The sequence below is a fragment of the Colletotrichum costaricense genome (assembly GCF_030867565.1).
Source record: "Colletotrichum costaricense strain IMI 309622 chromosome Unknown Scaffold_10.1, whole genome shotgun sequence".
Classification (NCBI taxonomy): domain Eukaryota; kingdom Fungi; phylum Ascomycota; class Sordariomycetes; order Glomerellales; family Glomerellaceae; genus Colletotrichum; species Colletotrichum costaricense.
In genome coordinates this window covers 133,851-153,754 of record NW_026848239.1, presented here as the reverse complement: position 1 = coordinate 153,754, position 19,904 = coordinate 133,851, and the positions used below count along the sequence as shown (strand labels likewise).

General features: G+C 55.4%; 7 protein-coding genes across 7 annotated transcripts; 3 read left to right on the top strand and 4 right to left on the bottom strand.

Annotated features, from left to right (window-relative positions):
* Positions 1-548: 548 nt before the first annotated feature.
* On the top strand, positions 549-4,645 carry CCOS01_09649 (ABC transporter; the record flags this gene model as incomplete). Its single annotated transcript, XM_060457806.1, has 4 exons — positions 549-1,394; positions 1,459-2,235; positions 2,315-4,549; positions 4,619-4,645. 4 exons carry the CDS (start codon positions 549-551, stop codon positions 4,643-4,645), a joined length of 3,885 nt encoding a protein of 1,294 aa, XP_060310971.1.
* A 228-nt stretch (positions 4,646-4,873) lies between these two features.
* CCOS01_09648 (uncharacterized protein) lies at positions 4,874-6,911 on the bottom strand (the record flags this gene model as incomplete). The annotated part of the gene is made up of 3 exons (XM_060457805.1): positions 4,874-6,640; positions 6,722-6,812; positions 6,871-6,911. The coding sequence occupies 3 exons, from the start codon at positions 6,909-6,911 to the stop codon at positions 4,874-4,876; spliced, it is 1,899 nt and encodes a 632-aa protein (XP_060310970.1).
* Positions 6,912-9,102: 2,191 nt separating this feature from the next.
* Positions 9,103-10,521, top strand: CCOS01_09647 (glucan 1,3-beta-glucosidase; the record flags this gene model as incomplete). Its single annotated transcript, XM_060457804.1, has 1 exon — positions 9,103-10,521. One exon carries the CDS (start codon positions 9,103-9,105, stop codon positions 10,519-10,521), a length of 1,419 nt encoding a protein of 472 aa, XP_060310969.1.
* Positions 10,522-11,176: 655 nt separating this feature from the next.
* On the bottom strand, positions 11,177-12,992 carry CCOS01_09646 (obg family GTPase CgtA; the record flags this gene model as incomplete). The annotated part of the gene is made up of 2 exons (XM_060457803.1): positions 11,177-12,847; positions 12,957-12,992. The coding sequence occupies 2 exons, from the start codon at positions 12,990-12,992 to the stop codon at positions 11,177-11,179; spliced, it is 1,707 nt and encodes a 568-aa protein (XP_060310968.1).
* A 532-nt stretch (positions 12,993-13,524) lies between these two features.
* Positions 13,525-13,776, bottom strand: CCOS01_09645 (uncharacterized protein; the record flags this gene model as incomplete). The annotated part of the gene is made up of 1 exon (XM_060457802.1): positions 13,525-13,776. One exon carries the CDS (start codon positions 13,774-13,776, stop codon positions 13,525-13,527), a length of 252 nt encoding a protein of 83 aa, XP_060310967.1.
* Positions 13,777-15,605: 1,829 nt separating this feature from the next.
* On the top strand, positions 15,606-16,513 carry CCOS01_09644 (uncharacterized protein; the record flags this gene model as incomplete). The annotated part of the gene is made up of 2 exons (XM_060457801.1): positions 15,606-15,808; positions 15,868-16,513. The coding sequence occupies 2 exons, from the start codon at positions 15,606-15,608 to the stop codon at positions 16,511-16,513; spliced, it is 849 nt and encodes a 282-aa protein (XP_060310966.1).
* A 1,505-nt stretch (positions 16,514-18,018) lies between these two features.
* CCOS01_09643 (nuclear segregation protein) lies at positions 18,019-19,666 on the bottom strand (the record flags this gene model as incomplete). Its single annotated transcript, XM_060457800.1, has 3 exons — positions 18,019-18,147; positions 18,213-19,370; positions 19,511-19,666. 3 exons carry the CDS (start codon positions 19,664-19,666, stop codon positions 18,019-18,021), a joined length of 1,443 nt encoding a protein of 480 aa, XP_060310965.1.
* Positions 19,667-19,904: the final 238 nt, after the last annotated feature.

Genomic DNA, 19,904 nt, shown 5'->3' with positions numbered 1-19,904 from the left:
CTAAGAAATCTCACTTCAAGTTGTCATCAGACTTTTTATGGTTTTTCACCTCGGTCTCGCCGTCGCGAGAGAGATAGTCTCATCATGTAATAGCTCTCAGCTCGTTTTTTATTCTCGGACCTCCACTTACACGGCCTATCGACAGCAGTGCCTCGTTTCGATTTGCTGCATGCACATTGCCGTCCAGAAGGAAAACAAGATAGGGCAACAAAGAGGCCCAAGAACCAGAGGAAAAGGACGTCCGTCGCCTTGAAGCACGAGGTCGGACCTTCTGACGTCAAAACATCAATGGGACAAAAAGTCATCAGGATGGATGAAGCAAGCAGGAAAGCAATCCGGATGGTCGGATTTCTCACACCCCCAAAAGTAACCTTCAATTTCCTTCTCCTGTCAAAGTCTGGAAGGAAACTGTCAGACTTACACGGAAGGCGAAAAAAGGGGCACTAGTCTAGGACGGAAAGCCTCTTTGCACGACATCGATATCTATACGCCAGAAAGAAGATCAAGCTCAAGGGGCACGACGACACCTACGAAGGTGGTGCCAAAATATGGCGAAGATTCCAGTCCGAACCGACGAGATCACCTCGACGACGGGTACACAGGCTCCGGTGCGAAAGCCAAAGTTTGCGGATTATCTCAGGGTCTTCACCTATGCAACGAAATGGGACTTCTTCGTCTACGTGGTTGCGGCGTTCGCGTCCATCGCCGCGGGTGTGACGCTACCTCTGATGAACATCATCTTTGGCCAGCTCGTCGGCCAGTTCACAGGCTACTTTGCTAACGGCTCGACCGTCACCACGGCGCAGTTTGAGAGCCTCCTGAACCGCCAGGCCCTTTACATCACGGCACTCTTCCTCGGTCGCTGGTTCCTTAACGCCATCAATAAGTTCTGCTTCCGAATGATTGGGATCCGGCTCTCGTCCGCTATCCGCCTGCACTACCTCCGCTCGCTGTTCGACCAGTCGATCCACGTCATTGACTCGATGCCGCCCGGCGCCGCCGCGACGGCCATCACTGGCACGTCTGCCACCTTGCAAATCGGCATCTCTGATCGTCTAGGGACATTCTTGCAATTCAACGGCACGATCTGGGCGGCCCTGGTCATTGCCTTCATTTGGAGCTGGGATCTCACCTTGGTGACTTCGTCGCTGATCTTGTACATTCTCTTGGTTCTGTCCTTCTGCTTACCGGTGATTGTAAAGGGGGAGACTGAAACGACGGAAGCTGATGCTCAGGGCACCGCGATCGCCAGCGAGGCTCTCGGCGGAGTGCGGTTGGTCATGGCTTGCGGTGCGCAGAAGCACATTATCTCTCGCTACGAGGCATGGGTGCACGAAGCCAGGAGACGGGCTCAGAAAACTGCTCCCGTTGTTGCAATTCAGTTTGGCCTCATCGTACGTTTTACTCTCCTGTTTAGCTGAGTTCCTAAAGTGTAAGTGAGAGCTAATATGTCTTTAGTTCTTTGGCGTATTCGGCGCGTTCGGCCTGGCTTTCTGGTACGGCACTCAGAGATATATTGCCGGTGCCCTCAGCGATGCTGGCGTGGTTGTCGTGGTTCTCATGTCCGTCATGATGATTCTGACCTCATTGGAGAGGATTTCAACCCCGGTCATCGCTGTAAGCAAGGCAATGGTCGCGGCATGTGAGCTATTCACGGTGATCGACGCTCCTTTGCCTCCTTCCGGTACTCTGAAGCCAGAAATCGATGCAGAGGATATTGTCTTTGAGGACGTGACGTTCGAATACCCTAGCCGAGCTGGAGTCAAGGTTCTCAACTCACTGAGCTTCCGCATACAACCAGGCCAGAATGTCGCCCTCGTTGGCCCATCCGGATCGGGCAAGAGCACCATCGTCGGCTTGCTGGAGCGGTGGTATAGTCTGAGGGAGCAGCACGCCTTGCCCCGGGTCGTGGATGATGCATCGTCCGAGAAACCGGGAGCTGAGAGGGTCGAGAGCGTCACCGACGAGTCAAAGTCACTCATTCGACCCGAGTTGGCCGGCTCAATCACCGTCGGCGGCGTGAACCTGGAGGATCTCGACCTCAAGTGGTGGAGGTCCCAAGTCGGTCTGGTCCAGCAGGAGCCCTTCCTCTTCAATAACACCATCTTCAGCAACGTTGCGAATGGTCTCATTGGGACCGAGTGGGAGAAGGAGCCTGAGACGGTGAAACGGGAGCTTGTTCGTGACGCATGCCAGGAATCGTACGCTCATGAGTTTATCAGCCGACTACCTGATGTGAGTAAATTATAATTGCTTCTCCTTAGCAGCTGATCGCGTTGAAGGAGCTTTTGGCTGACTTTAAACTTTTTTACAGGGCTATGATACGCGAGTCGGCGACGGCGGAGCGAAGCTTTCAGGCGGTCAAAAACAACGACTTGCCATTGCTAGAAGTATCATCAAGAAGCCGCGCATCATCATTCTCGACGAAGCAACCAGTGCTATCGACGCCAAGAGTGAGAAGATAGTCCAGGCAGCACTCGACAGAGTGACACAGGGCCGAACTACCATTACCATCGCCCATCGGCTTTCAACCATCAAGAAAGCAGACAACATTGTGGTTCTCCAAAAAGGACAGGCGGTCGAGCAAGGAACCCATCAAAGCCTCCTGAGCGATCCATCCAGTGTCTACAGCTCCCTGGTAAGAGCTCAAGCACTGAACTTGTCAACGCCTGGAAAGTCGGTGTCCGAGGCATCTACGTCTGGGCTTGATTCGGAAACAGAGGAGAAGGTCAATGGCCATGAGCACTTCAGAAGTGCCGCCTTTAGCGACACTGCTGAGGGTGATTCGTCTCAAGAGCCTCGAGGCCTGGTCCGCAGCTTTGGTAAGCTTCTTTTTGAGAGGCGAGCAAAGTGGACGTCGTATGCAGCCGTCATCTTATCTTGCATGGCGACCGCGGCCGGCACACCGATACAAGCATGGCTGTTTTCCAAAGTCATTGCCGTCTTCCTACTAACTGGCGATGAGCTGAGGAGACAGGCGAGCTTTTGGGGTCTGATGTGGCTCGCCCTCGCTGGGGGCGTCGGCCTCGCGTACGTCGCTCAGGGCTGGGTCGGCCTGCGGCTGCAGTACTTCGTCAGCGCCGAGTACAAGAGGCAATATTTGACCGACATGCTTCACCAGAAGATTAGCTTTTTCGACCAGGACAAGAACTCCCACGGCGCTCTGAGCGCCAGGGTTTCGGGCGATGCGAAGTTGCTGGAGGAACTCCTCGGGCTGAACCTGGCCATGTTGCTCTCTGGTGTCTTCACCGTTCTCGGATGTGTCATCATCGCTCTCATCTTTGGCTGGAAGCTCGGTCTGGTTGCCATGTTCATCACGATGCCAATTATGTTGGGCGCAGGTCTCTGGAAGTACAGACACGAGGTCCAATTCGACAAGATGAACATGGCTGTTTTCGGAGAGAGCTCGCAGTTTGCCACTGAGGCCATTGGAGCAATTAGGACGGTCTCCTCTCTCGGCATGGAGTCCACAATCAATGCGCGGTACGAGAAGCTCCTAAACGGTCACATCCTCGAGGCTCGCCGCAAAGCACAGTGGACAGCTGCGCTGTATGGATTTGCCGACAGCGTGAGTCTCGGTTGCCAGGCGTTGGTGTTCTATTACGGCGGCAGGCTCCTCGCCACAGGCGAGTATTCCATGGATGCGTTCTTCGTCTGCTTCATGGCCATCATTCAGGGCGCCGAAGCAGCGAGTCAAACGCTAGCCGTGGCGCCCAGCGCCGCGCAAGCAGCCGCGGCGGCGGACCGCATCCTCGACGTTCGGGAGTCGGCAGACGTCGGCCAGAGTGCGACGAGAGGGGTGGAAGACATTGTCGAGTCCGAAGGCGGCGTGCGGATCGAGCTGCAAGATGTCCACTTCAAGTACCCCACGCGCGACGTCGTCGTATTCGAGGGTCTGAACTTGACCATCGAAAAGGGCCAGTACGCGGCCTTTGTCGGACCCTCGGGATGCGGCAAGACGACAATCATCTCGCTTCTGGAACGCTTCTACGACCTGAACCGGAACCACGGCTCCATCCTCTGCAACGGCGTAGACATCAACGAGCTCGACGTCTACGACTACCGTCGGAACCTCTCCCTCGTACCGCAAGAGCCCATCATGTTCCGCGGCACGGTCCGGGACAACATCCTCTTCGGCATCGACGACCCCAGCAGCATATCGGACGAGAGGATCCACGAGGTCTGCATCGACGCCTTCATCCACGACTTCATCATCTCGCTGCCCGAAGGGTACGACACCGACGTCGGCGCCAAGGGCGTCTCCATGTCGGGTGGCCAGAAGCAGCGCATCGCCATCGCGCGCGCCCTCATCCGCGAGCCGAAGCTTTTGTTGTTGGACGAGGCCACGTCGGCGCTCGACTCCGAGTCGGAGAAGATTGTGCAGGCGGCTTTCGAGAGGGCGCGCGACGGCCGCACCGTCGTCGCCGTGGCGCACCGGCTGTCGACGATTCAAAACGCAGACGTGATTTTCGTGTTTAGCGAGGGGCGGGTGGTGGAGAAGGGAAGCCACGGCGAGCTTATTCGGAAACAGGGCGTGTACTGGGAAATGGTAAGTTGTGCTTCTTTTGGTTCTGCTTAACTTGAATGATCTTGCTTTGCTAACATAAGTTTGTATCAGTGTCAAAGTCAGGCCCTCGACCAGTAATTTTCAGTCCTTGACTGGAGGAAGAGTGCAAGAATGTTGTAGTTGAAAGTCAACGAAGTGTATAAGTAGAAGTCTCACATCATCCTCATCAAGCAGACAGCGTTGTTGGAAATGTACTGCGTTTTTGTTCAGATTCATTGTCGGGGGTATCAAACTAGCATATTTAGAGACGTCACTTTGAATCGCATCTAGAAACATGCCTCTCTCTCTTGCAGTCTCTCCCATCTCTCAGCACGGCCTGCCAATCGGTAACCTCGTGTCCATGTCACCCTGAGCCACGGCGTTAAACAGGTCCAAGATGAGCAGTCCGCTATGTATAGTAAGGGGCTGCCGCTTCCACTGTGCCTCCCCGCCATCTCGGGGAATATCGGCTGCCTCTTCCACCAGCTGCCACTTCTCGGTCACCTCATCTCTCTCCATGTACCGCAGCACGACGCGGTCGCCGCTGTCCTCGAAGACGAACTCGCGGCGCCACAGCCGGCGCCACTGTTCGTCGGGCGTGCCGACGGCGTTCACCCGCTCGACGTGACGGTTCCGCAAAGCCAGGGCGTACAGGGCGCGGATGCTCCATATGCCGTCCTGGCCCGGGTACTCCTTCAAGATCCACATGGCCTCGTCGCGCACGAGGGGGTCGCGGCAGAAGAGGGAGATGATGAGGAGGCACCAGCTCAGACTGCACTGCAGAGAGAGGTGGTGGGCCGGGTTCGTCTCGAACTCCTTCTTGGCGGCCCTCGTGGCGATGTGCGCGAGGGAGATGTACTCGCGGTACAGCGGCGTTAGGGCGCGGGCGCTCGCGTCTTCGATAAAGGAGGGCACGTTGCTGAAGATGTAGACGCCCATGAACTCGATGCGCAGGAGGATGGCGCGGAGGTAGGTCGGGGATCCGATGTCGGCTTGCATGATTTGGTTGAAGAGGGGTTGGAAGCCCGCGTTGAGCTTGACCATGGACTTGTGGAAGTTTTCGCAGAAGCTGAGAATGCGAGGGTTCCCAAAGAGCTCGAGGTGGAGTTTGGTGATGGAGACGTCGTCGTCTGCGCTGCTGAGGCCAGACTTTTTGAATGTATCCTCCATGACGGCGCCCATGGCGGCCTGGTGACGTCGGATGGCGGGCCAGATCTGCTCGAACTGTTCGAGAGTACCGAAAGAGTCAGGATACGATTCTGGCGAATTGGCGGCTTCGCTCTGCGTCTGATTGAGGAGCATCATGAAGGTCTCCATTGTTTGATTTGTACTCTGCAGGCGCTTTGCGAGGTTTGGCAGGGGCGGACCATCGAGGATACGACCCCTGAAGACGGTGCGTGCCTGCTTTGCCAGGTGATTGAAAACATCTGCCACGGCGCTAATGACGGGCATCGGATTAGGGGCTAGGTCGGCTAGGCGATGTTGGGCATCTGTGTCCGTCACGATGGCGAGGAGAAGGGACAGAGCGTGGTTGACGTGGTCGAGGGCGGCTTTCCTGTTGCCCCTGAGAGTCTCGAAGAAGAGGAGGAGCACAGATAGAAAGACGGCGTCCTGGGCGGAGGCCCGTCTACACTGCATCTTGAGAGAGTCGCAGTAGTGGGCTACAGCCTGGAAGTAATGGAAGTCTCCTTGGGCGGTTGGCTGGTCGGGTACGGTGATGGCATGGAGGGAGATATGGGCGGACTGGCGGTACCACACGCTCAAGGCGCCGATGGCCATGGCGGCGGAGCGGAGAGTGCCATTGTTGCGGGACAGCTGGGGCAGCATGACTTCCCACAGATCGCCAGTAGAGGCAGCTCTCATCCAGGGGCCTCGAACCAGGCCGACGAATTCCTTGAAGTAGGTCATGCTGTGGTCATCGCGGAAGTCGACCGTGTTGATGTGCAGTTTCGTCTGCGCCGTGGGCGATGCTACTGCTACTGCTGATACTCGAGGGATGATGGCCTGGGTAGAATCCCAACAGAGCTCTGCGGGCCCTGAGGGCTTTTTGTTCTTCTTCTGATCCGGGAGATAACCTTCACAGTGGCCGCGGGTCTGCAGACAGTTGCCGCAATGTGGTTTGGACTCGTCACATTTGATGTGACGTTTCTTACAGGTAATGCACCCGGTGCGTACCTTGCGTGTGCTTGTACGCGATAGCTTCACCTTAGTGAAACGGACAACTGGCTTTTGCTCGGGGGCCGCGTTGGAGTCCGAGATGATGGACCTAAGGATGTCAGCTCAATTCTTGTGATTGATGCCGGTGCTTTCGTTCCTCTTCTTACCCTTGAGGGCTGATGGGTAGTATTGCCTTGTATTCTGCCATGGCGGTACGTCCCCGCGATAAGCGTTGGTTGGCATCTTTTGAGAACGTAAGTCGATCAAGGTGATTATCTGTCGGTATGATGACAGCGTGAAGATGCCTAGTTCCCCGTCCCACTTTTACCCGTCTGACGACGTTCGGTGAACCAGGTTGGGCTCTTGGAATCTAGGACTTTGACTAAGAAATGTGATAGGCTGACAGGTGTTGCCAAATGTCTCCCGAAGTTGCCGGCTGTCAATGAAGAGATACCAAAGTCCATTCGGCTCTCACATCTATCAACTTTCTGTCGGTCTTCCCAGTTGGAGACGGGATGGCCATTAACTTCGGCTCGATGTGGGCAGTTGCTATTAGATGGGATGGTACGGGATATCAAGCACTGAGACCCTATGGTTCTGTTATAGCGAGAAAGTCCTGTGTCTTACAGGCAGTACCTTACTGATAGCCTTGTATGACCAGGAGGCAATGCTCCGGTAATAACTGCGCTAAAGTTGGTCGACTGGTATCTGTACACTGAGACTGCAATGCCAGAAGTTTCTCAACAAAGCCTTAGAAGTTGTGAGGTTTTCTTTTGCCGGAATGATCAATGAGAAGATATGTTGTTTGCAGAATTAAGGTCCAAGAATGCAGCCAGAATCAGCCCCGGCGCCTACTACCCAGGGCCCCTGCATAGTAGGCGGGGAAGCAGGCGCTTTGCTTGCATAGGTACCTGCAGATGTCACGCCGGCTACCTGCTCTGTGGCTTTCTCAAGACTTCTTTCCGTCGTCAAGACTCGCACACTCGATACTTTCTCAACCGACTTCTCCTGCAGTTAAAGACTTTCTTCCAAGACATAACTACTGCACAGGTGCGTAGGTGCCTCAGCGTGTTGTTCGCTTTGTGGCAATAGTTGCCAGCGACACTACAACACCTTGGAACGGGATGAGCAAATCGAGAGGCTGCTGATCATTCAATTCACACATCAAAGCCTCGCTCGCATTTTTGCAGAATAACCCCGCGGGAAAACGGCACCATAACAACTCGGTAAACAGTAGTGAGCGACAGTGTTATGGCCCGAATGGAATGTCCCGCATACGTAGAGATGAGGTGTTTATGTTGGTCATCCGGGAGGGGGCATCAATGATGGTGGTTGCTGGAAAATACGGGGGAGGGGCGCCACAGCCTGGCCGGACGACAGCGACAGGGACATGGGGACAGAAAATAGTGGGTGTAGACTGCTAAATATGGCAAGCCAGCAGGGACCCGGCCGTCCCAGTTGGGAGCAATGGGAAGGCCCGGGACGCCGGTAAAATAGGATGGCAGCCGTGATTGGGTCGGTGTTTCGACCGGGCCTGCCCCGAATGCCTTGCCCTGTGCCCGGCGTGACCTCATCGCCACCGTCGTTCCAGGGGCAAGACCATACCTTATAGCACACTTTTGTATGGTGCTAAGCTTGTTGTGTAGAGAATACGGGCCACACCAGTGACCTCACCTTGGCTCGTTCCTGCATGAGACTGCGATGACTGTGTGTTGTTGTTTCTCAGGAACCTATGGTGGCGCCCTCGATGTTGTTTTGATGGAGTGAGGGCATGAGGAAGAGACACACTAGTGCTGTCAAGTTGGTGTGTGGTCGCACCACTCAATTGGCTTCTTTACTTGCCTCTTTCAGACTTTTACACCCGTCCCGTCCTTCAATGTTTTTCTTGTTGAGACTCGAGAGTGAAGAGCTTTCCCAAGAAAAGAAGATGGAGAGGCCCAAAGAACAGGGAACCCTGTAGGACACCACCCCAACTTCCCAAGCTTGTGATGTGATCTGAACAAGCATCCCTCCTACTGTCTGGGGAATCCCTCCTTGCCTGCTCTGCCCTTCCCCGTCACTTGCCTTTTCCCTTTTCTACCCTTTCATCGCCCGACTGACTTCATCACTTTTCTTCCCCCCTACCTACCTTCACTGTCACTCACGATACCTTGCTCTGTACCTACGGGACTCTGGGACAACCTCACTCTTCCGTCTCTCGTTTTTGCAATACCTTGGATCTACCTGCCTGACTCTTGTATATTTACCCGTAGTCAACACTCCTCCCAGAGTGCCCAGTCTCTCCTCCAACGGTAACTTTGGACCTTGCCATCAATTCCAGCCAACTCCCATCATCTCGCCTACCTTGCATCACATCGTCACTGTTGCAACATTGCAAACACTCCTTCGACATCACAACCATGCGCGCCTCTCTGAGCCTGGCGGCTGTATACGCCGCGGCTACGGCCAGCGCCTTCCAGGGCTTCAACTACGGATCTACCTTCACCGACGGTAAAGCAAAGGCACAGTCAGACTTCGAATCCGAGTTCAAGACCGCAGCTAGCCTCGAGGGCACCAATGGCGCCTTCACCTCTGCTCGTCTCTACACCATGGTCCAGGGAGGAAGCACTAATGATCCCATCTCTGCCATTCCCGCCGCCATTTCCACAAAGACAACTCTTCTGCTCGGTTTGTGGGCCTCTGCCGGTGATGCTGCTTTCGCCAACGAGCTTGAGGCTCTGAAGAAGACTGTCTCTCAGTACGGCAGTCAGCTCAACGGCTTGGTTGCTGGTATCTCTGTCGGCAGCGAGGACCTCTACCGACACTCGCCTACCGGCATTGCCAACGGCGAATTCTCTGGCGCCGAGCCCAGCACTCTCGTCAAGTACTTTGAGCAAGTCCGAGAAGTCATCGAGAACTCGCCTCTGAGCAGTGCCCCTATCGGTCACGTCGACACATGGACCGCCTGGGTTAATGGCAGCAACAAGGCGGTCATCGATGCCTGTGACTGGATTGGAATGGACGCTTACCCCTACTTTGAGGACACCAAGCCCAACTCCATTTCGGACGGCAAGGACCGCTGGGCCGAAGCTTTGGCTGCCACCCAGGGAGCTGTTGGTGGGAAGCCCGTTTGGGTTACTGAGACTGGTTGGCCCGTCAGCGGCAAGACTGTCGGCGCTGCCGTTCCATCTCTCGAGAACGCAAAGAAGTTCTGGAATGACGTCGGCTGCCCCATGTTCGGTAAGACCAATGTCTGGTGGTACACATTCCAGGACTCTTCTCCAACAACACCCAACCCCAGCTTCGGTGTCATTGGCTCGACCTTGACTACCAAACCTCTCTACGACCTCTCATGCGACAACATCAGCTCTAGCTCATCAGCCTCGGCCTCGGCCTCCTCCACAAACACCGCGTCTGCTAGTGCCTCTACCCAGGCCAGCAGCGCAGCTTCAGCATCCGCGACTGCAACGGCTACTGCTACAGGAGGTGGATCCGGCTCAGGCTCAAGCCAGCAGAGTTCTGCCGCTGGTACCGCTACGACTCTCTCGACTGTGGTGCCTACTACTGATGGTGGCTCGGGTGGAAGCGGCGGCGGAGGTGCTACTGCGACTGGCACTGCTGCTACCGGCACTGCTACTGGCGGTGCTTCACCGTCTGCCTCTCAGAGCTCTGGCTCCGGCGGTGGCTCCGGAGGTGGTTCCGGCACCGGCCGCCCCGGTACTAATGGAACCGTCAGCGTTCCCACGACGGGACCGACGGTTGTCCCTGGCAGCAGTGCAACCACGACGACCTTCAGCGTTGCTGTTCTGGCTGGTGCAATTGTTCTCGCCATGTTGTAAGGATTTCGTGGGGAGCAGAAGAGGATCGGGTCTCAGCATGATCACTATTTACCCTATAATATTCTAATGGTTACTTGGGTTGACTTGGAATTTGGGGGCACGTACCCTTGGGAGGCAGAAACGGATTGGAAGGTCGACCGCTTACGGTTGAGCAGCAACTCGTTCTTTTTGCTGCCTGGCTTTGGGTTTACGAGCACATAGTCGAACCCTGGATAATGAGTTGGATGGAAGCACCTCCGCACCATCAAGGCGATTAGAGTCGCCCTAGACGGAGTAGTCATTACGAATGAAATGCCAAAAGTTTCTTGTTAACATCTGAGTGTGAATTCCCTCATTAGTTGCTTATTGATTGCAACCAAAGGGCCTTCCTCGTTAAATGGTACAAGCCCTTCGGTCCTACCGTGGTCTCGGGGATGCCTTACTGTATCCAATCCAGATAAATTTGGCAGTTTTGCAACATGCTGCTATTCGCTCTTTCCGTACAAAACATTCGTATCAATCAGGTACTTGCATGCCAATTTCAGGGGCTAGACCAAGGAAGCAAGTTCTCTGGAAGAGCACGGTACGCTTCTTCCAAAAGTGGCATTATACAGTGGTAGTGATACAAAATGATATGATACAATTTTCTTCTTCTTCCCTTGTCCTTTCCCCCCTTTTACTCGTCAAGTAGTCCCACAGTCCAGTGGACAATCCGATCGACGCCCTGGCCATTGATGGCGCTGACGGGGATAGCGGCGACGTTGTCCGTCCAGGCGTTTTCGATCCCGCTCGGGTGCGGCGCGGTGCCCTGCTTGATCTCGTCCAGGTAGGCCTTGAGGTCTCGGAAATTTTGTTGGGTCTCGGGGAGGTCGGCCTTGGTGGCGACGACGTACCACGGCTTGGCCGCGATGTGTAGGCCCGATTCCTGCCGGGGCGCCGGCGGTGCGTCGGCGACCATCATGGCGCCGTGCGTTCCTTGCAGAGCGGCGGCCCCGCTTGTGGTGCCTGCGTTGAGGTCCCAGTCGACGCGGGAGTCGATCTCGCGCGCGCGCTCTTCTTCCTCGCGCATCTGCGCGTACAGACCGACTTCGTTCCAGAGGGCCTTGAGAGCCTTGACGGCGGGACCGGCGGAGAGGTCGACGACGAAGGCGAGCACGCCGGCACGCTCGACATGGCGCAGGAACGCGATGCCGAGGCCACGGTCTAAGTGGGCGCCCTCGATGAGACCGGGAATATCGGCTACCGTAAAGCGGGTCCGCTGCTCGACCAGGACCTCCTCTTCCGCGCCGGGTGATGCGCTGCCGCCGTATGCGGGGTCCGCGGCGGGATACCGCTTGTAGCTCTTGATCACGGGGCGGCCCTTGTAGCTGTCCAAGACGACGGTGCCGATATTCGGCTGCAGCGTCGTGAAGGCCCAGTTACCTACGCGGGTGCGCGAGTTCGTGATGGCGCGCAGCAGGGTGCTCTTGCCGGCGTTGGGTAGCCCCACGAGCCCGACGTCAGCGAGGAGCTTGAGCTCGAGCTCAATCTCCATGGTCACGGCGCGCTCGCCCTTTGTGGCGAAGATGGGCCGCGGGAACTCGCGCGACGTGAAGTGCGGGTTGCCGAGTCCGCCGATGCCGCCGACGGCGAGTAGGATGGGCTGCAGAGACGGGCGCGACAAGTCGAGCTGAATCGGGCCGGGTGGTTGATGGTAAAGACGCTGGCGAGTAGGGGCTTTGGGAAGGGATATCGTCTTCAGATCCGACTTTGAGAGGCCAGGGTACAGAAGGAACTTGCTGCGATCGGGGTCCTCGGGCTCGTCGAATTCATCCTCGGCCTGCTTTTTCGCTTTCGCCTCCCTTTCCGCCGCCATCTCTTCATCCTCCTCTTCAATGCCTTCCTCCAACTCTCGCCTCGCTTGCTCCGCTAACTCAGCCTGACGGGCCAATTTGGCCTTCTTCTCGGCCTTCCTTTGCGCTTTCATAGCGCGCTGCATGATCGCATCCTCGGCAATGGGGTCTTCCCTGGCCAGCTCGCGGACAACAGTACCAACCGGCACGGTGATGATGACGTCCTCGCCTCGCTGACCACCCTTGGAGCTGCCCTGACCAGACTTTCCTTTCCCTGCTCGAATGAAACGCCGCCTAGCTAACTTGTGCAGGGACGTCTCACCGTGTACAGCCTGGATGTAGATGTTGCCTCCATGGCCACCGTCGCCACCGTTGGGGGGTCCGTCGGGGAGGTATGCGTCGCGGAAGAAGGAGATGCAGCCGTGGCCACCGGGGCCCGCGTAAAGTGTCACTGAGGCTTTATCGGCGAAGATGGGTTGGGAATAGTCGTCGGGAGCTGGGTTGAGTCTGGTGGACTTTGATTCTTGAGCTACCTGGGTGGAGCTATGGCGGCGACTACTTGCAACCGCTCTCGCAGCAAGACGAGGCGTGGTGGTGCTCTTTGAAAAAAATAAAGAGGGGTACAGAAACGGGAGCAACACCGTATGCCCACCCGAGCATCTTGGCGCCATGTTCGTCTCTCGTTCGGCACTATGTGATGCCGATCGTCGTCGTCGTTGTAATCGCAGCCGTTAGGGTTGTCGCCGAGTGCCCGCGATGCGAACAGATAAGACGAGCTCGAAATTTTGGACGCTTCCATCCCATCTGAGGTAAGGTAAGGTAAGGTACGTGCCTCAACTTAGCTGCGACGATAAGATAAGAAGACGAGATTACATAATGTGGCAGGGGCGGGAGCAACCGTTGTGAGACCAGGATCAACGACCGGACGGGATTGTCAAACTGGCCAGTGCCCAAATCATTGGGAAACAAACTGGGGCTGACATATGAAATCCGGCAGCGTGCACTGCCTCGTAAGCTCCCGTAGAGTTGGCTGGGGAAGATGGGAAGACTGAAAAGGGAAATGGGAGCTCGCTTGTCCTTTCAGCCTCTTCGACGTCACTCCTTCATCTCTCGACTTTGAGATGCGGCTCCAAGAGGGGCCAACTGTGAGGCAAATTATTTCGACCGACCCAGACAGAGAGGTATGGCAATGCTACTGCAGCTTACCAATGATGGCTTGCCACAGCTTCTCTACGAGTCCATAATCTGACAGAAAGGGGATTGTTCGGTCATGTTCTGCGCGCCTGCAGCGGACTCTAATCGAGACGCGAGGTGCATGAGGTAGGGCAATATGCGGTGAGCCAACCAGCCTAGTCCCATGACCCAGTACATTGTAGGGACATTGGCAGAACAGCACCCATCGTCGGAGCAAAGAGGATCTTGCTGAAGGTAGTCGCGTATGCATAGGTATTCGATTGAGGGATGTCGATATGGCGATGGAAATGCTCCGTACCTATGGTAGGTAAGGTAAGTAAGGCAAGTTAAGGTAAGGTAGAGTTGGGCCGGGTCCTGGACAGGCGTTCGTTGGCGTTCTGGAAGCGCACGTTCGGACGTTGCATCAGATGGAACCCGTTGGGTCCCAGCTGATCGATAGGTATACTATGGTACAATGGTTGCTCGCCCCCTCCTTCCTGTAGTGTGGACTGGTTCGTCTCTTGTGCATCAAACTTTCCCTCAATGAAGGTGGGTGGTGGTGTTGATGGCCTGGTACCTACGCAGTTTGTCCTAAGTTGGGTGATGAGGAGCATTGGAAGGTGCAGACCAGCCACCCCACCCCGCCGGTCGTCTCGGCCTGCAAACGCTGACCCGCCCGACTTCTCCTGCCCCTCTCCGCTTTCTTTCCTCTTCGGTGTCTCCCGTTGGACCATCGGCGGTGTCTTAGTTCCCCAGTGGTTGTATCCGTACAGCATACGGAGAAGGAGGTAGGGAGTACAGGTACCTAAGGTAATGGAAGTGGTTCACCCAACCTCCTGTCCTGTAAAGTACCCCCGCTTCACTGCAAACCGCCCCGCGACTTCTTTTGGCTGCAGCTCTCCTACTTGCGGCCTGTCCTTGCCCGTTCTTCTCCCTCCTCCCCTGGCCCTTGACCGCCTTGAAGCCCAAAGCTAAAGGCGGGAACGGCACCGGAAGGACAAACGAGGGGCGGCGACAACGCACACACATAATCTGCCCCTCCACTCATTGGCCTGAGGTGCTTCTCGTTGCTCTCTCTCTCTCTCTCTCTCTCCTCTCGCCTACCGACTGACTGCAATTTTTTAACAATTTTCTATCGTCTTCTACCATCCATCCCTTCTCTTCCGGCCCGTCACCTTTGGCAAACAGACGTCTAGACCTACCTTGCCTACGTATACCTCAAGAAACAAAAGCCCACCTCTCACTGGGTCCCCGATCGAAGCTCATTGAGACTTGGTCGGGTAGACGACCTCTCTCGCTTGGCGTCCCCTTCATTGGGCCATCGTCAGACCCCCCAAGACTTGCATATCGAGAGCTGCTGGCATTCGAGCCACGACACTCACGCTGCAGTCAAACCCCCCTTCCCATTCGATCCTCTCTTCAACTACCTGCGTCCTCGTGGATCAAGCTATCTCTCTCCCCACGTCTCCTCCGCATCCTCTGCTTCTGCTTCTGCTTCTGCTCCTCTCGTTGAATGAGAGCCCGCCGTTTGTCTACCACGACCGCAACTACGACTTCGTTACTCTCCATTCGACTTTCTCTATTGCTTGCACGCTTAGGAAGCCTACCTTAGTCTGCTTCTCGCTGTTCGCCTGCTCACTTGCTTGCTTGCCTTATTGTCTCATGCTTCGACGCTGCAGGATACATAGCACCAACACACAGGAGCAACTCGCTTTATTCGTCCTAGTTTTGTTTATTCCCAACTACCTTACGGATATTCTCTCCCTCACTCTCGCACCCTACCGCCGACGCTCTGCCGGGCTGTAACCATCCGACCCCTCTTAATAATCTCTTAAGTCAGGTCAGTCCATCACCGCTTTCCTCTCTCTTCTCTTCTTCCACTACCTCTGCCCTGGCTGCCGAGCCTCATCCCCAACCCCAATCTCTCCAAACACTCTCCATGAGACCCAAGCTCAGGGTCTCGGGAGAAATAATGACATCTGTACTAGTAATAGATGACCCATCTTGACCTCCTTGTACAATATCCTCTCATCTTCACCTCTTCTCCACTTCCGCTAGAGACAGACCACTCGTGTCTCATCTGGTGATCCCTTCGCTAAGATGTATTCATATTCCCACAGAGACTACAGGCCGCGCACTCCACGCACTCCGCGTGTGCGCAAGACTACCACAAGGATGGATCCGGACTGTGCTATATGCCACGCCCCTGCCTCCGCAGCTTGCGACTGCGAGGCCAAGGGACTTGATGTTGCCATAAAACAGGCTGAGCAGCGCATGATGCAGTCTATATACACCGACATTCGGTATGAACGGCTTTTCATCTTTACCTATGGAGGACACATTTCGCTAACTATATACACAGGAGCTGGGTTCGGGCTCACGCGCAAGACTACATCCTGGAATATTTTCGTCTACTCACCGAGCGCCGAAAGACAGCTCACGCCGCTAACCTTGAACGCATCAACGCCACCGCATACCATTACTACCACGCCCCTCCTCATCCTAGCGAGCTTGCCCAGGCGCAGGCTGCATTGAAGCACGGCATTGACGAGGATTGGCAATCTAGTGTGCAACGATATCCTGAAGTCCTCGAGTATTTCTTCAGTCTGGTCGAGCTGAACGTCCCTCCCGATGATGACCCTTTTGTCAAGGATCCCCCATTGAGCGCCCTCAGTGGCGGGTCCAAGAATAGATCTGGAAGAAGAATTGGAGGAGGCGGGCCTCCTCCAGGCGGACCTCCGGCCATTGCTGCGCCTAGCAGTCATGACAGAGGTCCATTTGGGAGAGCAACACCACCACCGCCCAGCATGGACATGCCCCCGATGCCTAGCAGGATGGGCGGGAGAACGCCGGCCTTGAGGGAAAGAGAAAGAAGGTCAATGCCACCCATGCCGCATATGGGACCGCCCATGGGACACCCTGGACATCCCGGAGGACCACCGCCTGGATATGGACGAACCGCACCTCCAGGTGCCGGCGCATACTATGGATGGGGTGGGCCCCCATGAAAGCCGACATCGACGAAAGAGACCATCCAGAGCTAGAAGCTCCTGAAGTTCGAATATCATATTGGTACGAATCACGGCGTCTTTGCAATTTTCCTACGATGTTATTTTGATGAGGCCCACGAACTGCATCAGCGGTCTTTTTTGGTGTATTGAAGCGGGACAAGCAGGCATATATGCATTGCAAAGCGTAGCGGTAGCCTTGGAGAACCCACGGTTTTTTACGCATTTGCTCTTTACTATGTTCGAGACAACCCGGAATTTGTGATCGAGTCTCGTACGTTTGTATCCTTTTTGAGGGTTTCATCCTGTTCCAGTCTCTTTGGTTGGGTAGGCACCGGAGTACGGATCACGGAAAGAGGGCATTCTTTGGCATTTGCGACGGCGCAGGCCGGTTACTATTTCACTTTCCTCTTCTTGGATGTTACGGGAGGAATTCTCTACAGGATCAACAGCCCTCAAACCAGCGGTCGCTAGAGCAACAATCCATAAACCATATAAAATATCGTCTCACGTATCATGCATCTTCGTGACCGGATCTGTGGTGAAAGACTGGGAGGGGAAGCGAGAGGACCGATCGATGATCATCATTCTGCACGCAAAGGACGTCATGAGATTGCACCATGGGACCTCGAAGCGTTACTACCGAGGCTACACGCGCACCATTCGTCTCGTGCCATGATACCTCCGCGACGTGTTTGCTCAAACTTCAAAGTCCCCCCACCCGCACCCCCAGGAATCGTTTCCAGCACGTCACGTCATGACATGCCTCGCCTGCTGCGCAAGCACACCTACCCGACGAGGACAGCCCGAGATACAACAGGCCAATCAATGGACGTCGACGGCTGTGCTCCATTGGCTTTGTTGATATGAGGATGGACCTATCAGGTGGGATGATTACGCTGGGCCCAAGAGCTCAAGTTACTCTGCTGGACTGGACAGCTGGGCAGAGCTTGTCCCATTCAACATATTGCACATCTCAGGTAGGTAAGTTGCCTTCAATGTGACAGTCAACGCATAGAAACATGGGACATTCGTGTTTTTTTACAAAATCGAAGAAGAAAGCCTTTCTCTCTCTTTTTTTACCTCTCATAATTTCAAAGTGTATGGCTGGAACTACAAACGGCACAAGGGGGGAAGAAAGCTGCTAAGTACAAGAAAGCCACTTTGCCTCGAGGGACAATTTTGGCTAGGAAGACGCAAAAACAGGCCAGAGAGTTTATAAAAAGGTTTTGCAATCTTCCCCCCTTTAGTTTTTGATTCCGAATGAAGTTTCCTTTTTTCCTCTTTTAAATGCCAAGGGTGGTGCTTTTTTTGTGAGAAGGGGTGTGTCGTATGCGTGTATCGGTTGGGAGGTGTGTGTTGACAAAGAGGCAGAGAGGTGATAGAGTTCACGTTCCCCCCAGTCCATAATATCTGCGCGAGGACGTCAGGCAGATAAGACAGGCTTGAGAGTCAGTGGGTTTCAGTCAGGCAAAAGTTGTATACGGAGTCAGTGAGTGAGAAGACTATGCCTTCTCCTCGACGGAGGTCTCCTTGAGGTCCTTGGTGACCTCCTCGACCGAGTCGCCGTTGCTGACACCGTTGGCCTCGTCAGCCTCGAGCTTCTCGAGCTGCTTCTTCGCCTTCTCAATGTTCTGAAAGTTGGGTCAGTATGCAAAATGGAGAGATAATCAAACAATGATTGCAAAGGAGAACTTACGCGCTGAGTCTGGGCCTCCTGGTCGCTCTTCCAGTGGTCGAGCTTGGCCTTGACCTTCTCGGCAACGGCGGGGACGTCGGAAGCGGCCATAGGGGGATCGATGCCCATAAAGGCGCAGTCCTCAACAACGGAGGGCGGGCAGTTGAACTTGCCGGCCTTGTCCTCGGTGGCACCACCCTTCTTGCCCTTCTTTCCCTTCTTGACGGCAGGGAAGAAGTCCTCGTCGCGGTCCTTCTTGGAGACGACCTTCATACCCTTAATTCCCGAGTCGTCAACGGTACGCGAAGCCTGAGCGGTGAGGCCGCTGGCGGCCTGGAGAGGAGCCTTCTCGACCTTGTGGGTGGGGTCGAGGAACTGAAGGAGGCTGTTGGCGCGGCGGATCTCCTCGAGGTAGGCGGGGTCGCTGGCGTCGGCGAGGAACTTCTCGGCATCAGCCTTCTTGCGCTCCTTCTGGTAGCGCTCGGCCTCATTCTTCCTTCTCTCGCGGGCCTTCTCGCGAGCCTCGCGCTCGTGGGCCTGAGCCGCCTTGCGCTGCTGCCAGTACTCATCCTTGATGGTCTTGAGGGCGGCGTACTTCTCGTTCTGGAGGTTGTGCAGTCTAGTGCGCTCGTCACGGAGGGAAGAGAGGTTCTTGTAGGCCTCGTCGCCCTCGGCCTTGATGGCGTCCAGCTCGGCCTGGATCTTGTTGTACTGCTCAGACATGGCCTTGGCCTCGGGGTCTTCCATCGAGTCCTTGATCTCCTTAATCTTGGCCTTCAGGTCATCAATGGACTTCTGAGAGTCGTCGAACTGGGAGAAGTTCTTCTTGAGCTTGCGAAGAGAGGAGATCTCGGCGAGGGCCTTCTTCTCGTCGACAATTTTCATGCGGCCAGAGTTGACCTCGGAGTCGAGCTTCTCGATCTGACGGTCGACCTCCTCGACGCTCTTGAAGTTGACCTTGGAGCGGGCGGTCTTCTGCTCGTTGATGCGGGAGCGCATTTGCTCGTCGAGGCGCTTGATCTGGTCGAGCTTGGAGGTGCGGGCGTTCTTGCCGGCGCCCTGCTTCTGGCGAATCTCGTTGGCCTGAGCAATGAGCTCGGCGCGACGCTTCTGGGTGGGAGATTGCTGCTCCTTGTTCTTGTTGGGCATGGCAATCTCGATCTTGGCCTTGATGGCGCTCTAGGAAAGGAATTGTGTGAGCCATTTGCGATCCAATGGCAATGTGTCATTTCCGGGTATCTGGTGCTCGGCTGCGATTCTCCCAGTCGGGAAAGGGATTCGAGGAACAAGTCGCCAATGGAATTGGAGATGAAACTTACCAGCTGGTCGAGGGCCTCCTTATGCTCCTTCTCAGCAACCTTGAGCTTCTTCTGGTACTCGGCCTCGTCGGGCATGGTGGGACGAGCTGACTTGGTCTCGGTCTTGGTCTCTGCTGCCGCAGGAGCAGCAGCAGGTGCCTGCTTGGTGTCGGCCATTGTGAAGGTAGGGAGGAGCTTGTTAATTGATGCAAAAGATGATCAATTAAACAAAGCTGGCGAATGCGCACACTGCCGTAGTCGGGGTGGACAGCAAAGTCGGATTGGTGATGTGGAGGATGGAGAAGTGGAATCGGAATTAACCACGCGAAGGGTGAACTTTTCGTCAAAAGGATCCCCCAATTTTGTTGAAATTCACTCTTTTGGGTTCCGTGGCAGGTACCTTCTCCAGAAGGTA